We start from the raw sequence: 16,934 nt of genomic DNA, 5'->3' as shown, positions 1-16,934 counted from the left end.
CAACAAGCAATATCTAAAATGTTGACAAAATTGATGGCGGTCTGTACAGTAGCATTGGGGAAAAAATGCTAACTGACGGAATCATGGATGATTTGAATAAACCTCTCAAAAGACATCATGAAAGTTCTAGAAGGAAATTACGGGGGCTAGTCAAGTTCAAAAAATAATCAGATTAGCTCAGGGCGAAATAGGTAGGTTGTTGAGAGAAGGCTGGAGCCTTCCATGGTGATTCCAAATATAGATAATAGTATCAATTTGCGATATCAAGAATCGATTGAACTACTGGGGGAAGAAGCGTTACTTATTTACTGAGATCACCCAAGAGTCAGTCGATTTTGGCCAAAGGAATTTGCATTTGTCAGAGAACAGCTGGTCACATTGCAAAATTTGGCCTTTGGACCTTGTTATTTGGAATGTGCAACAGTCACTCAGAGCCGCAAGCACGAAAACAACGACTTTGTATTAAGCTGTTAGCCAGTGGGTGCTTTAAGAGAACTGCTGAGTGAGCATGTGTTACCATAAATCGGTCTGTCACCGGAGGCCGTGACGGATCGCGCTCCTGTCCCGAGCTGAATGTGGAAAAGGAGGCTGGCAATCCAAACAGGCTCCTGCAATTGGCTCTCAAGGGACTTTTGCCCAGGGTGGGCTTCTCAGGCTGAGACGTAAATGGCAGTTTGGTGGCTCCAAAGATATTATAGAAATGCGCTGTGACGACAAATTGCAGAAGGTGGTTTCTAAACTGTCGGTTGACCTCGCTTCGTTCGGTCAGAGTCTGGGGGTGGGGGTGGATACACAAACAGCGCTTCAACTAGGTCAATGTTCCTGTCTAAAACCTTTGAGATAATCGCTATTTGCTCAGTGGGTTACTGGGTTCTTAACACGGTAGGAATATGGGTTTGCTGGATTATGCAATATCTCCCACTGTAGCTTTTTCGGTGACCCCACCTTGTTCTCCCCCCACCCCCCAACCACATGACTTTAGTTGATTTTAGGTTGTATGATTTAATGAAGTCCAAAAGTCCAAAGTGTCTGTTGGTTCATCAGTATGTTAAAGGAAATTATTGTGAGATGTTAACCATTTTTACTGATGGATCAAAAGATAATTTAATTGGAAATGCTGATGTGGCTGAATTACAAGAAACAATAAAGAAATCACTTTCTTACCATTTATCAGTCTTTGCCATCATTTTGGGCTTGCAGTGGGTGGCGGAAATATGTCCTTGTAAGGTTGTAATCCCCTTTTCAGGTGTGATTAGCCTTAAAATGGGTAATTTTAGCAGGTTAGAGTTACTGCTGGAAGCTCCGCAAACTTTATTTCACATTCAAAGTATTGGTTTACATGTCATTTTCTCACGTGGAGGGGAATGATGGGTTGATATTTTAGCCAAAAATAGCTGGTAAAAAAAAAGTTCGACTGTGGATATAGACCTTCCTCTTAGCAAATCAAAAGCTACGGGGCCAAGAATTAGGGGGTTATGGCAAGATTTGTGGAATAATGGGCATTAGGGGAGACACCTCTACAGAATACATGAATCTGTTGGATTGATGGGAGAAGGGGTAACACAAGAAAGGGAGGAATTATATTGACACAGCTTAGAATTGAGCATACAGGTATTATGCTTAATTATTCCTTGTATTTTGTTGGGAAACTCACTCTGGGGTGCGCATGAAACAGTTGAACACGTTCTTTTGCAATATGAAGCTTTAAGGTTGAAGGAAAGCAAATGCAGGCAGCACTGCTAGCTTTGCGAGTTGATGGTTTTCGTTTAAAAACTAAGTTATGGAAGTGACTTTAATTCACAATATTGTATTTCATTATTTACAATCTATAGGGCTTTTGAGGGTAATTTAGTTTCAGTAGTTACGTATAATGTCAGAGAAATGTATACAATATACGTTCTGAAATTATTTTTCTTCGCAAATGAAAACTCGGAGGGGTTTTATTCCCCAGCTCTAGCCAATCAGTGGCGGTAGCGCACCTTTAAACTGGACTGCCATGCGCCGGTCAAAAGTCGGAGCGCTCAGTAAACATGGAGGGGTTTCCCTTTCGCCGTGTCCTTTCCGTGCTGCGGGGCCGCCCGTGGCTGCTGCGCCTAGTGTCCAGCCGGAGTCTCTCCTCGAAAAGGCTGAACATGCCCAAGAGTGCCACGGAAGTGGCACGTCCTGTCGGAGTTTGCTCCATGATGCGGCTCCCAGTGCAGGATTCCTCGCAAGGCTTGGATGCTGCCTTTCTCGGAGTGCCTTTGGACATCGGCACCTCGAATCGCCCTGGTGCCAGGTATGGAACAAGAAGGAAATCAGTTGTAATTTGTAAGGGTACAATCAGCCCCTAATTTGGAAACACAGAAGCCACTGAGTGGTGCAAAAGGGACCTGTGCCAACAGAAAAGCGAGTAATGATCAAAAGGTACAGCTGTAGCAGATTATAATAGCAACTGAACATAAACTGGTGTTCCAGAAGAGTAGAAAGTGCGAAAAAGTGAGAATAGAATTTGGAAGGGTGAATCAACGTAACAGTTATTCAGAGCTGGGTTCCAAAGGTTGCCATGTTTAAAGTCCGAGCGATCCTGGAGCTTACGCTGAGCTTCGCTGTAGGGGGTGAAAGGTGGGAAACTAAACCAGCATCAGAAAGATTGGACGAGCCCATGCAGAGGAGATCCTTGCCCGTGAGCACGGATGCGTAACGATAAATAGATGCAGTGCATGTAAATCATGGTACGTCTCCCAGTCGAGGATCGTAAGTTAGAATGCCAGTACGGCTGCTGGAGAAAATGAACACAGACAATGACAAAAGTTGTAATTGAAGAGTCAGCGCCAGCTATGAAAGGACTGAAATAGTTTAAAAGCCCGTTTAGTTTGGGGTAAGAATTCTGACACCTTTAGTCCGTCTGCCCGTTGTCACTCCACACACATAATTGATTCTTAACCACCGCCTGAAATATACCAGTAGCCCGCTCGGTTGAAAGGTGATAAATGCTAGTTTGACCACATCTTTTGATGATGTAATCTCTCAACAACAGTGACAATTTGTACTTGTATTGCACTGTTAAGGTAGTAAAGCACCCCAAGGAGTTCACAGGAGCTTCATTAAAATACTAATCCAAAAAGTTCAAAGTAAAATTTATTGTCAGAGTACATACAGTATATGCCACCACATACAACGCTGAGATTCTTTCTCCTGGGAACATATAAAATGGCAATAGGACAGACTGAGCTCAAGTATGATAGGTTTCATAATCCTGCAATCTAATTAACGAGGTGTTTCATACACCATTATCACACCGACACCACAGAAAAGAATTATGCTTATATATAGATAGCAAGAACATGACAAATTAATTTAAGGATATTTGAATGATTACTATCAAACGGCAGTAAATAAAGCAGTAATTTGTTATGTTCATCCATAAGATATAGGAGCAGAATTAGGCCATTTGGCCCATCGAGGCTGCTCCATCATTTTATCATGGCTGATCCAATTTTCCTCTCAGCCCCAATCTCCAGCCTTCTCCCTGTATCCCTTCATCCCATGACCAATCAAGAATCTAAGGAAGGATGTGCTGGTGTTGGAGAGGATCCAGAGGAGGTTAACAGGAAGGATTCCAGTTATATAAGGGTTAACATCAGAAGAGTGTTTGATGGGCCTATACTCGCTGGAGTCTAGAAGGATGGGGGGGACCTCTTTGAAATCTGTTGAAAATTGAAAGGCCTGGATGGAGTGGACATGGAGAGATGTTTCCAGTAGTGGGAGAGTCTGGAACCATAGGGAAGAGCCTCGGAATAAAAGGATATCCCTTTAGAACAGATTTGAGAAGGAATTTCTTTAGCCGGAGTGTAGTGAATCTGTGAAATTCATTGTCATATGCAGCTGTGGAGACCAAGTCAGTGGGTACATTTAAAGAGAAAGTTGGTAGATTCTTTATTAGTAAGGGTGACGTAGTTTATGGGGAGAGGGCAGGAGAATAAGTTTGAGAGGAAAAGAATAAAGCAGCCATGATTGAACGGCGGAGCAGACTCAACGACGGAACATGGAGTTAAATGTGTTGCAAGAATAAGTAAATGTAGGAAGGACAACAAAATTCTAGGGGCATATAGTCCGATGGGAGTTTGGGGAGCTGGGTTAAGCACAATAGGCAGCGATTCAAACAGAAAGAGGAGAAATGGGTTAAAAATTCTATATCTGAATGCACGAAGTGTCAGGAATAAGGCAGATGAGCTTGAAGCCCAGGTGCGAATGGGTAACTATGATGTTGTTGGGATAACGGAGACATGGCTGCAGGGAGATCAGACCTGGGAAATGAATGTACAAGGGTATACGTGCTATCGTAGGGACAGAAATGTGGGCAGAGGGGGTGGGGTGGCCCTGTTGGTGAGAAATGAGATTCAGTCCTTTGCAAGGGGGGGACATAGGGTCAGGAGAAGTAGAGTCTGTGTGGATAGAACTGAGGAACAGTAAGGGCAAAAGGACCCAAATGGGTGTTGTCTACAGGCCACCAAACAGTAGCATGGATATTGGGTGCAAGTTGAATAGGGAGTTAACATTGGCATGTGGCAAAGGTAATGTCGCAGTAGTTATGGGGGATTTCAACATGCAGGTGAACTGGGAGAATCAGGTTGGTGCTGGACCACAGGATAGGGAGCTTGTAGAGTGCCTACGGGATGCATTCTTGGAACAGCTTGTACGAGAGCCAACCAGGGACAAGACTATTCTGGATTTAGTGTTATGTAATGAACAGGATTTGATAAGCGATCTCGCAGTAAAGGAGCCATTAGGAGGTAGTGATCACAATATGATAAGCTTTTATCTGCAATTTGAGAAGGATAAGGGCAGCTCGGAGGTGTCAGTGTTGCAGATGAACAGGGGAAACTATGGAGCCATGAGGGAGGAGCTGGCCAAAGTTGACTGGATGGATAGCTTAGCAGAAAAGACAATGGAACAGCAATGGCAGGTATTCTTGGGAATAATGCACAAGGTGCAAAATCAGTTCATCCCCCAGAGAAAGAAGGATTCAAAGGGGGGAAAGGGGCCTCAGTGGTTGACAAAGGAAGTCAGAGACTGCATAGCATTAAAAAAAAAGGAAATATGACAGAGCTAAGGTGAGTGGGAGGACAGATGATTGGGAAGTTTTTAAGGAATAACAGAACTTAACTAAAAAGACAATACGGGGAGAAAAAATGAGGTACGAACGCAAGCTAGCCAGGAATATAAAGGAAGATAGCAAAAGCTTTTTTAGGTATGTGAAGAGAAATAAGATAGTTAAGAACAATGTTGGGCCCTTGAAGAATGAATTGGGTGAAATTGTTATGGGAAACCGAGAAATGGCAGAAGAATTTAATGAGTACTTTAGATCTGTTTTCACTAAGGAAGACACAAGCAATCTCCCAGATGTATGGATGGGCCAAGGACATAGGGTAACAGAGGAAATGAAACAGATTGACATTCGGAAGGAAACGGTGATGAGAAGACTGATGGGACTGAAGGCTGACAAATCCCCAGGTCCAGATGGTCTGCACCCTAGGGTACTAAAGGAGGTGGCTCTGGAAATTGCGGATGCATTGGTAATAATTTTCCAATGTTCCTTAGATTCAGGATCAGTTCCTGAGGATTGGAGAATGGCTAATGTTATTCCACTTTTTAAGAAAGGAGGGAGGGAGAAAACAGAGAACTATCGACCAGTCAGCCTGACATCGGTGGTGGGAAAGATGCTAGAGTCCATTATTAAGGATGAAATAGTGGCATATCTAGATAGCAGTGATAGGATTGGGCCGAGCCAGCATGGATTTACCAAGGGTAAATCATGCTTGACTAATCTGTTGGAGTTTTTCGAGGATGTAACCAGGAAGTTAGACGGGGGAGATCCAGTGGATGTAGTGTACCTCGATTTTCAGAAGGCATTTGATAAGGTCCCACATAGAAGATTGGTGGGTAAAATCAAAGCTCAGGGCATCGGGGGGAAGGCATTGACATGGATAGAAAACTGGTTGGCAGATAGAAAGCAAAGGGTAGCGGTGAATGGGTGTTTCTCGGAATGGCAGGTGGTGACTAGTGGGGTGCCACAGGGCTCGGTATTGGGACCACAGCTGTTTACCATTTACGTTAACGATTTGGATGAAGGCATAGAAAATAACATCAGCAAATTTGCTGATGATACTAAGCTGGGTGGCAGTGTGACATGTGATGAGGATGTTAGGAGAATTCAGGGTGACTTGGATAGGCTGGGTGAGTGGGCAGATACTTGGCAGATGGCGTTTAATGTGAATAAGTGTGAGGTTATCCACTTTGGGAGTAAGAACAGGAAGGCAGGTTATTATCTGAACGGTATAGAGTTGGGTAAGGGAGTAATACAAAGAGATCTCGGAGTCCTTGTTCATCAGTCACTGAAGGTGAATGAGCAAGTGCAGCAGGCAGTGAAGAAGGCTAATGGAATGTTGGCCTTTATTACAAAGGGAATTGAGTACAAGAGCAAGGAAATCCTCTTGCATTTGTACAGAGCCCTGGTGAGACCACACCTGGAGTATTGTGTACAGTTTTGGTCTCCAGGGTTAAAGAAGGACATCCTGGCTGTAGAGGAAGTGCAGCGTAGATTCACGAGGTTAATTCCTGGGATGTCTGGACTGTCTTACGCAGAGAGGTTAGAGAGACTGGGCTTGTACACGCTGGAATTAAGGAGATTGAGAGGGGATCTGATTGAAACATATAAGATTATTAAGGGATTGGACAAGATAGAGGCAGGAAATATGTTCCAGATGCTGGGAGAGTCCAGTACCAGAGGGCATGGTTTGAGAATAAGGGGTAGGTCATTTAGGACAGAGTTAAGGAAAAACTTCTTCTCCCAGAGAGTTGTGGGGGTCTGGAATGCACTGCCTCGGAAGGTAGTGGAGGCCAATTCTCTGGATGCTTTCAAGAAGGAGCTAGATAGGTATCTTATGGATAGGGAATCAAGGGATATGGGGACAAGGCAGGATCTGGGTATTGATAAGGAATTGATCAGCCATGATCTCAAAATGGCGGTGCAGGCTCGAAGGGCCGAATGATCTACTTCTGCACCTATTGTCTATTGTCTATTGTCTATAATAGGAGGTATGGCCTAATCCAGCTCCTCTGTCTTATGGTCTTATGTAACTGTGTCAGTGCAGATATGAATATATTATGGTTTCTCTCTAAATCTCCGCTTTTAACAGTCTTATATCACTCAAGTTCCACTATAAGTATAACAATTGATCTTATGTGACTACCTCTAGTTTCATTTTCTTCATCCTTGAGACAAGGTCGTTAATGAGACAAATGTTACATTTATTGGCCCTAAACTATATCTTGCTGCATTTGAGAAGTTGTGGTGGAACAGAAGCTTGTGCAACCATGAACAGACATCCCACTGTAACCTTGATGTTTAGACTTAGGAGTGTCTTTATGAATATTCTTAACAACTTCTACTTTTGCACTAAAAATAAAATTAAGCAGTGCAGAACATTGTAACGTCCTCATTCACTGTACCAAGTATATCAGGGTATCCACTAACAATATTTGCATTATGTCAACTTGACACCCACTTGTCATAAACATAAAGGGATTCTGAGATGCTGGAAGTACAGAACAACACACATAAAATGCTGGAGGAACCCAGCATTTGTGGAAATGAATGAACGGTTGATGTTTCAGGCTGAGACCCTTCATCAGGACCAGAAAGGAAGGGGGAAGATGCCAGAATAAAAAGGAGGGGAAAGCGGAACAAAGACAACCGAGAATGTGATAGGTGAAGCCAGGCTGGTGGGGATTGGGGAGGGGGCTTGAAGTAAGAAGCTGGGAGGTGATAAGTAGAAAAGACAGGACTGGAGAAGGAATCTGATAGGAGAATGGATCATGGGAGAAAGGGCTCCAGGGGGAAGTGATAGGCAGGCAAGGGGAAGAGGTAGAGGCTAGAATAGGGTGGGGTAACTAAAGAAAAAATATAGTTGCCAGGAGAAATCAATATTCATGCCATCAGGTTAGAAGATACCAATACGGCATATGAGGTGTTGCTCCTCCACCCTAAGGGTGGCCTCATCATAGCAGAAGAGGAGCCATGGGGTGACATGTCAGAACAGGACTGAGGATACGAATTTAAATGTTGGCCAGTTGGAAATTCCTCTTTTACAGATGGAACAGAGGTGCTCAACAAAGCAGTCACCAAGTTTACGCTGGGTCTCACAGACTGGGAGCACCAGATGCACTAGACGACCCCAACAGATTTGTAGGTAGGCCTCACCTGGAAGGACTGCTTGGTGTCCTGAATCCATCTTGTGCTCCCAATCATTCTATCAGTGAGATCATTATAGTGTCTGGTGGCAAGAGGACCCTAGACTGTGCAGCACCTTCAGTAATGACTGTGCCAGGAATGTGTGTCCCCTCGGAGTGTATTCCTGTATCTTGCATCAGTTGCCAGCATTCCATGCAGATAACTCCTTGCACTGGACAACCAGCAATTTTCAAGCAGGTCAAAGTGCATCTTTTACCAAGTTTATGATCTTCTAGTAGACATTTGTCACAGTTCACATCCCGGGAAGCTGCCCAAAATGCATACAGTCTCATAACGAGTATTGACAAGGACCTCTGCATTATTTTACAGACAGTTCACAAGGCGATGGATAACTATCTCATCCACACCACAGTTGCCTCATGGTGTGGGACGAGGACTCCAGAACTGTGAGAACAGCAAAGCAGAGTCTTGGCACTTATTTGAGATTTCTGGTGTTGAGCCAATTTGCAAATAGCTTTGGCAGTCTGTTCAGGGAACTATTTGATAAGGCACATCATCTCCTTCTCCCTGAGGCCCATGATTATATTTTATGTTGATTAATACCCTGTTGACTCAAGGTCAAGATTTGCCCGTGGTTTGCATGAAGAACAGCTAATATTGCATGGTCCAACTGAGTCATCAATTTCACTGTTTTTACTCTCTCTCCACCTTCCCCCCCCCCCCCCCCCCCAACAGCAGCTTGTATATGAACATAATGCCTTTCCTCAAGGATCCTAATATTCTGCCAGCTATCACTGTATACTCCCAGCTGTTCTGGGCTGATTTAGGCCCAGAGAGCCAAATAGGATTCAAAGGAATGTTTGAAACCTGTCTGTGAGGGGCCTTTTCATAGTATAGGCCAGCATCGGATTTATAGATCTATCATACATCCTTTTGCCCTCTTCCTTAAGGTTACCGATTATAACGTTTCTTCTGTGTGAGCATGGCTCATCCTGCTCTATAGACTCTGGGTTGAAGATGATCGTGATAGATTTTGAGGTAAGGAGCAAGGTTTATTGGCTCTTTTTCTCTTGGAGTCACTCTTCGACATCCAGACCCATTGACAGCAGCAGAAGCAGATTTTACATGTTTTATTGATGCATTTCTCTCTGATTGAGATAAATGGCCATAAACACCTACAGCCAACCTCCTTGTTATGGGTACAATTCCAATCAGAGAAGCTTTCCCATTGATTCTCATTCACTGTAAATTAGCCAGGGCACCTTGATGCTGCTGCTTTGATGTCTAAATTACTCATCCAACATTTAGATCTTTTCTCCACGCTTACACTGTAATAAGACCTGAGAGTGGGTAGCTTTGGTAACATCCATCAAAGCAAAAGTTAGTAAATGACAGAGAGAAGGTTGTTGGGAATATGGGCAACTGGATCACATTTCACCTGCTTTATGTTGATAAAGAGTTTTCATCCTTGGGTGGATACTAAAATAATGTGGTTACAAGTGTGATCATAGATCTGGGGATCCTTTCCTCTGTTGTGCATATTGCAACCTGTTACTTTATGTGGACTAATCAAATTGTCTGAATGATGGTAGGACCTCAGGAGGATCATGAGATGAGTCAACCACTCATTAATACTGTCTTTTTCACTCATATGCAAGGCAAAGATGAAGTTAGATGTTATTTCTGTTGTTTGATTGCATTGTACCTGACTAAATGAGCCAAGACTAGAGTTTTGGTTTGCACCATTGTCAGACAATTCCTTTGTTTTATCCTCTATCCTAGCTTCTCCAGACTAGTAAATATTTAAATTTTCATGGTATACAGCAGCCCCTAATAGACCTTCTATGCTTCTCCTTGAACAGGATTGACTGCACCATTGAGGGAAGAATACAGTAGGCCATATTGTTCAGTTCTAGTAAGAGACAATTCTGCCTTTGCTGATGGAAACTATTTGTAGGCTACAAAAATTTTTTCTGAATCTCTTCCATTCTGCATGGTGGCAGAGCTACTTTACAAAGAAGGGTGCCTCAGAATGAAGACTGGATTTAGTTGCTGTAAGATGATCAATGCTAAGTGGACAGCTATATGTGGCTGGTGGATTGGCAACAATTAGTAGGGTGTGTCCCTGTTTCCTTCACAGCTTCTACAGGTGCATTTTGGAAACTTTGTCCTTCAATTCTCAGAATGTGGTGTTGCTACTGCATCATTCTTGGAAATCAACTCACTCACCCATTCTGTATTCTTTTTGCTGTATCAGAATTCAACATGAGCACTGATTTGTCAGCAGGAAGGCACATGTTGCATGCAGTGGGAGACATTCAGCACTGCTTTTATTATGCATGACAGCCTAAGAGCGCATTGGATCCATTGTCAGTATGAAGGATCACATTCTCTTAACAATAGATGACCAGCCTGTTATCATCAATGTCTGCGCTTGATACCTGGTCGGTACCTAATTTTCTCCATTTTATTTTGTTGGACTAGTTTGGTACAACAAAATGACTTCCATTTCATTGTGTGGCAGCAACTCAATGCATAAAAGCATGCAGATATGGTCAAGAATTTCAGTTGCTGTTCAGACAAAGCATGAGAAAGGGGAAGGAATGTGATTTAAATGTCTTGGACCACGGAATGATTGTTGGTGCTAGACAGGGTGGTTTGAGTATCTCAAAACCTGCTGATCTCCTGGGATTTTCACACACAACAGTCTATAGAGCTTGTAGAGAATGGTGTGAGCAGCAGTTCTATGGGTGAAAACACCTTGCTAATGAGAGGAGAATGGCCAGACTGGTTCAAGCTGACAGTAACTCAAATAACCATGTGTTACAGTAGTGGTGTGCAGAAAAGCATCTCTGAACACACATCGAACCTTGTAATGGATGGGCTACAGCAGCAGAAGACCATGAACACACACAGTGGCCACTTGATGAGATACAGGATGTACCTAATAAAGTTGTCACTGAGTATATATAAGACAGGCTAAAAACAGAGGATATGTTTTCTTTCCCAGAGATTACTCATGCAACAGATGGTTTCAATACAATCACTCTCTAGCACTGACCTTGTATTCCAATTTATATGATTTAACTGAATTTAGATTTATTTGTCACTCTGGTCTCTGACTTTGTACCTCCAAAACATCAGGTTAACTGGTTTAAATTTAATTACTACAATTACATTCTTAATCGTAAATAGTGAGTACTTAAGTTTGTCTTGCCCATCTGATTTTACAGGTTAGGCAGGTTATTTGTCATGATCAAATTGCACCGGTTCTTCTATTCAGTGCTAATCTCCTATTCCAAACAATCCATCATGCAGGATGTCAATCAGACTCTAAATATGAGCAAGCAGTCAAAGGCATCCTGTTCAGCGATTGAAGCTGGCTAGCTGCACTATATTTGGGTGTGGTGTTGACTGTGGTATTTTCCTCTCTGCTGAAAGCAAAATCTGCAAGCAAAATGTTAAGTGTTTTAAGTTGATAAAGAAAATTACAAGTGGTATTATTTGCAAATCACAGTAGAATTATCTTCCCTTTTTGCTTCTCTGTTTAGGTTCGGTCCTCGACATATCCGAGCAGAGTCGGCCATGGTCAGAGCATACAACGGTGGTACTAAGGCAGCCCCTTTTGAGTCTCTGATGGTGGCTGACATTGGTGACATCAACGTGAATCTTTATGACCTGAAGGAGAGCTGCAAGATTATCAGGGAATCCTTTAAGAAGATTGTATCCACTGGCTGTATCCCCCTCACCATGGGTATGAAACTGTGTGGCACCTTCTGTCAGTTGGGGAGTAGGAAGAAAAACTTAATAAATTATAGGAAGGCAAAAAAAGAATTTTGATTCATGTTACGGGGCATATCAGAAATCACTAATTGTATGTGTTTGATGTGACCTAGGTGGTGATCACACTATAACATACCCAATACTACAGGCATTGGTAGACAAGTAAGTTTTTCTGCTTATTATTGTAATTGAAATGCATGTGACATCCTAAATTTTGTATTTTCATTGTACTGCTGCCATAAATTTAACACATTTCTCCACATATGCTGGTGATATTAAATCTGATTCTCCTTGTACATGCCCCTGGGGATGTATGCTGGCCTGTGGGAAGGTAACTTCACTTGGTTTTACCTGAAACTTTCCCAGTTGATTACTACCTGTGCAGAGGAAAATATTTTTCCTCTGATCCTTTTTCTCTCCTCTTCTTCCCTGAATATGTTAAACTTTGAGGTTTCTTTCTGCAGCTATATCCCTTTCAGTATTTTATCCATGGTCACTAGTTATGAATCAAGACTGCATATTCTACCAAAGGAACATCATAGCCAGCCAACTCTCTATGTTGTTCCGGGAAAGGTTGGTGGATATTTGTCAGGGTTGGGCATCCTGCTCTGATTTCCCATCATGCAGTACCAGGGCCAGTAGTTTTGCACAAGCTGGTCCAGAGATTATACCAATTAACTGAACGCAGACTTAATGACCAACTTGCCTCTTTCCTGGAAGGTTGTCTCTGCGATTTACCAGTTAAAATCCTGCCACAAATGGTATAAACTCTAAAGCTGAAGAACATTTGGCAGCTGTTCAAATAACTTGAAAAGTAAGAGAAGAAATAACTGGATATGTAAAGGAGGAGGGAAATTAAACACTCACTACTTGCTGTCCGTGATGGTCTTTTGTTCTTTTTAAAATCAGATATGGTCCAGTAGGATTGGTTCATATTGACGCACACGCAGACACAAGTGATATTGTGCTTGGAGAGAAAATATGCCACGGGACGCCATTCAGGCGCTGTGTGGATGAGGGATTGCTTGACTGCAAACGGGTAGTACAGATCGGGCTCCGGGGTTCTACTTATGAACTGGATGGTTATCTTTGGGGCCGAGAACAGGTAACATATATTTCCCCTTATAGTGCTAATAACACGGCTATCTGGTTGGTCAGGTGAACTCTAAGTCAGGGGTTTCCAACCTGGGGTGTCCGAGATGGAATTTCAGGGGGTGCGACAAAGAGTGGCTTGTGTGCTTGAGTGACAAGTCACGAGTCATCACTCAGCCAGCTGCCAGTGTGCCTTGAGAAGTGGTAGTAACGTTTGTCCCAAGCACACTCCAGTCTCCCGCTGCCCAAGTCGAGAGAGACGTAAACTCACTCCAGTCTCCCACTGCCCGAGTCAGCGTTGAGGATTCTCATCAGTGTTACCTGGGAGTTACACCTCAGAGTTGAGGAGTCTCATCAATTTACTGTTTACAATTTTTTCTGAATAAATTAGAATCTAATTGCTCAATTAATATTTGCATTTTATGCACTGAGTTAAAAACTTATTTTTTTAAGTTCAGTTTGTTCACCCGCAGTATTGTATGTGGTTCAAAAATTAGAAATTAGACTTATTCATCTTCAAATGTGATATTACTTTTGTAGGGGGTGCGAACATTAATCAAACATTTCCTAAGGGTGTGGGGCATAGAAAAGGTTGGGAACCACTGCTCTAAGTGTGCTTCTATTCATTTTTACATACTTATCTCCTTTGACTTTATTTTCTCCTAAAACATAAGAAATAGGAGCAGGAGTAGGCCATTTGGCCGACGGAGCCTGCTCAGCTATTCAATAATATCAAAGTTGGTAGGCAAAACTGTAATTGAAGGGGGAGGGGTAGTACTTTCGGGTGGAAATGTTTCATCTAGGTACATTCTCATGATGGAGCTGGGGAGTGAAATTAAAAAGCAAAGGTTTCTGGATGACCAAAATGGAGTAAACAGCAAAGGGGAAAAATCATAGATGGTATTTTGTTCACAGAAGTATGGACCAAATTCATTACATGATGGTAGAATGGAAGAAAGAGAGGCCAACAGAGAGCATGAGCAAGGAGGCAGCACATAAAAAAGTGTCCATAAATATTAATCAAGTACATGAACAGGGAAAATGTTGTAAGATTCAGAACTGTAATAGTGAGGAGTACAACAAAGTTGTTAACAGAGGGAAAGAAGGTTTGAAACAAATCATGGAATTAACACTTTTGGTCCTCAATCTGTTTTATGTTTAGATATTAATCTTTTGTTTCTGCAGTACATGTAGTCAGTTCATTTAAACCCATGATTTGTAATTGTTTAAGAAAAATTATCTATCAGTCCTTTTCCCCTGGACATTTATTGTTTCCAGGGTTTCCGTGTAGTTACTGGACAGGACTGTTGGCTACGTTCCCTTGCTCCACTAATGAATGAGGTGAGGCAACAAATGGGAGACGGCCCTGTGTACATCAGCTTTGATATTGATGGACTGGACCCAGCCTTTGCACCCGGAACTGGAACTCCAGAGATTGCAGGTCTTCAACCAAGTCAGGTAACGAAGCACAACAAACACCCCACGGTAGGACGAACCATGGTTGACAAGTGGGTTCACCGTTATGAGTTTTTCCAAAGTGATAACTTGAAGATTAATTTTCAAACATTTATCTTCACAAAAGTTTTTAAAAAAAATCAGATTAAAGGTGATAATATCAATTTGATTGCTTTTTCTCCCAGAATAGTAAATGTCTTAGGACCTTTTCAGTAGTATTGGTTCTCCCAGGGATCATGGGAGAAGAATCTTCTGTCTACAAATGATGTTGCAAAATACTTTATGTAACCAGTAGATGGGGTTCTGAATGAAATCTCATCTTGAAGAAAGCCCTTCCCATTGTGCTGAATGCATTCATTGATCATTTGAAACCTGAAGTACTCCACGCTACAGAAAAATTGAGAACAGGAGTCAAACACCCACCCCCCCAGGCTTACTCGACCATTTAATGGGCTGATTGTATCCTTACTCTACATGACCACTTCCAGCAACCTTGATTATATTCCCTAGCTATCTCTGCCTTAAAATATATTCAAAGACTCTGCTTCCTTCTGAGGAACGTTCCAAAGACTCAAGACTCTGAGAAAAAAGTAACTCCATTATTTTGATGTTACAATTTTAACTCGTGAACTCTAGTTCTAGACTCTCCCACTCAGGTTCTAGACTCCTGTCGACTTCCACGATCTTATTTTTCAATCAGGTTCTTTCAGTTTCCTAAACTCCAGCAAGTACAAGTCTCATTAGTCCTAATGTCTCCCACTCCAGATAATAGTGTGTTAAAACCATCTCTGAACTGCCACCAATGCAATAACATTCTTTGTTGAATAAGGAGACTCCAGCTGTAGTCTCATCTACACCTAACATAAAAGAATAACTTCCACTTTTTGTATTCAACTCCCCTTGCCATGGACATTGTTAATTTCCTAATTACTCGCTGCATCCATGTTTTAAACAACACTGCCTCCAACCTAAACTGATTATGACCCAACTTTCCAATTGCGTGGCCACCAAAATATGTGGAACATTTGACAGAATGGTCTTAACAATATTACAGGTTAAAAGGAAGACTTCTTGGCTACTCAGATCATTCATTAAATTTTGAATGTAATGTGGAAATAGAAAGCGGTTCCTTGTGTGTTCGCAGGCTTTGGAAATTATCCGAGGGTGTCGGGGGATGAAAATAATCGGCTGTGATTTGGTTGAGGTTGCACCAGCATACGATACTACTGGTGAGAAAACATTCAAATTAAATTTTGTATCAACATATCTGAGGAATTGTGCTCATTTATACAAAGTGGACTAACAGAGTTGTTCATAATTATGAAACTGTCAAATGACAGCTTAGATGAGTTGGTGGTATTTGCCATTGAAGTGAACAAAGTACATGCAAGTACTTAAGCACGGAGTGGTGCGTATGAGTGAGGCCCTATTGCTAAATAGTACAAATTGGAAAACCTATTTTGTGAATTCAAAGAAAGGAAAGTGGTGGGTGACTGATGGTTGAGCCCTTTCCCACTGCTTCCAAAAACCCAGGAAAACTAACCCGTATATGGTGTCAGCACCACTGCCAAGAGGTGCTAAAATGAAGAATAAATAAGAATAGTAATATTACAAACATATAAAAGGGAAAAGAATTCATACCATTTAAGCGTATTTTTTTCTTTCAGGTAACACAGCTCTGACAGCCGCCAATCTGCTCTTTGAGATGCTTTGTGTTCTGCCTAATGTTAAGTATTATTGAGATTTACGGGTTATTTGGGTTAAACTGCTAACATAAGCTCAAGCTGGGGATTCACCTTCTTACAGTCAAATCCATTTTATAACAGCTCCAATTAACTTGCTGTGTACACAATAGAAGATATAATAAAAAGAATCTTTAACGTGCTGTAACACGGTGTGAAGCTTCAACTAACTTACAATGTAGCGCACATCACATGAAAACTGAATATGCTAAGTTTGCAGAATGGCTATGTTTATAAGCCAAGATTATAGTAATATTAAAAAATGCTTACTTATCTAAACTGCAGTAATTTCTTATCACAGATAGGCAAACTTAAAGTATTTCTGGTTATGAATAACTCTTAATATCTATATGATATATGCAAGTCCTCCCCAGGTTATGATACAAGAACAGCTGTACATATGCATGAGCATTTGGGAAACTGGCAGGTTAAATTTGTCAGCTGCTGCAGGCATCTTCTGCCACGCGAGAACTCATTTGTGGCTGCAGTTCTGACTTCAAACTGTTTAGATTATGAACGTGTTCACAGGAACAGAACCTTGCCACTAACCTCCTAATAGCAAACTAAACTCAAGGTCTTCCATTGCTTAACACACAAGGGATTTCGCTGGGTAACACACAAAATGC

The 16,934-nt window shown here is 42.0% G+C and overlaps 1 protein-coding gene across 1 annotated transcript; it reads left to right on the top strand.

Annotated features, from left to right (window-relative positions):
• The first annotated feature begins 2,010 nt into the window (after positions 1 to 2,010).
• agmat (agmatinase (putative)) lies at positions 2,011 to 16,456 on the top strand. The gene is made up of 7 exons (XM_073031878.1): positions 2,011 to 2,278; positions 11,788 to 11,990; positions 12,133 to 12,181; positions 12,929 to 13,124; positions 14,390 to 14,569; positions 15,711 to 15,795; positions 16,234 to 16,456. Exons 1-7 carry the CDS (start codon positions 2,031 to 2,033, stop codon positions 16,305 to 16,307), a joined length of 1,035 nt encoding a protein of 344 aa, XP_072887979.1. The 5' UTR covers positions 2,011 to 2,030; the 3' UTR covers positions 16,308 to 16,456.
• The last annotated feature ends 478 nt before the right edge of the window (positions 16,457 to 16,934 follow it).

Source organism: Hemitrygon akajei, chromosome 29 (assembly GCF_048418815.1).
Source record: "Hemitrygon akajei chromosome 29, sHemAka1.3, whole genome shotgun sequence".
Lineage (NCBI taxonomy): Eukaryota > Metazoa > Chordata > Chondrichthyes > Myliobatiformes > Dasyatidae > Hemitrygon > Hemitrygon akajei.
The sequence above is the reverse complement of the archived record's forward strand: the minus strand, read 5'-3'. Positions and strand labels throughout refer to the sequence as shown.

Bases quoted from the DNA above. Each gene is read 5' to 3' on its own strand.
- agmat (XM_073031878.1), top strand. From the start codon at position 2,031: ATGGAGGGGTTTCCCTTTCGCCGTGTCCTTTCCGTGCTGCGGGGCCGC. The intron at 11,991-12,132 runs GTATGAAACTGT...GATGTGACCTAG, and splicing joins CTGTATCCCCCTCACCATGG to GTGGTGATCACACTATAACA. The intron at 13,125-14,389 runs GTAACATATATT...TATTGTTTCCAG, and splicing joins ATCTTTGGGGCCGAGAACAG to GGTTTCCGTGTAGTTACTGG.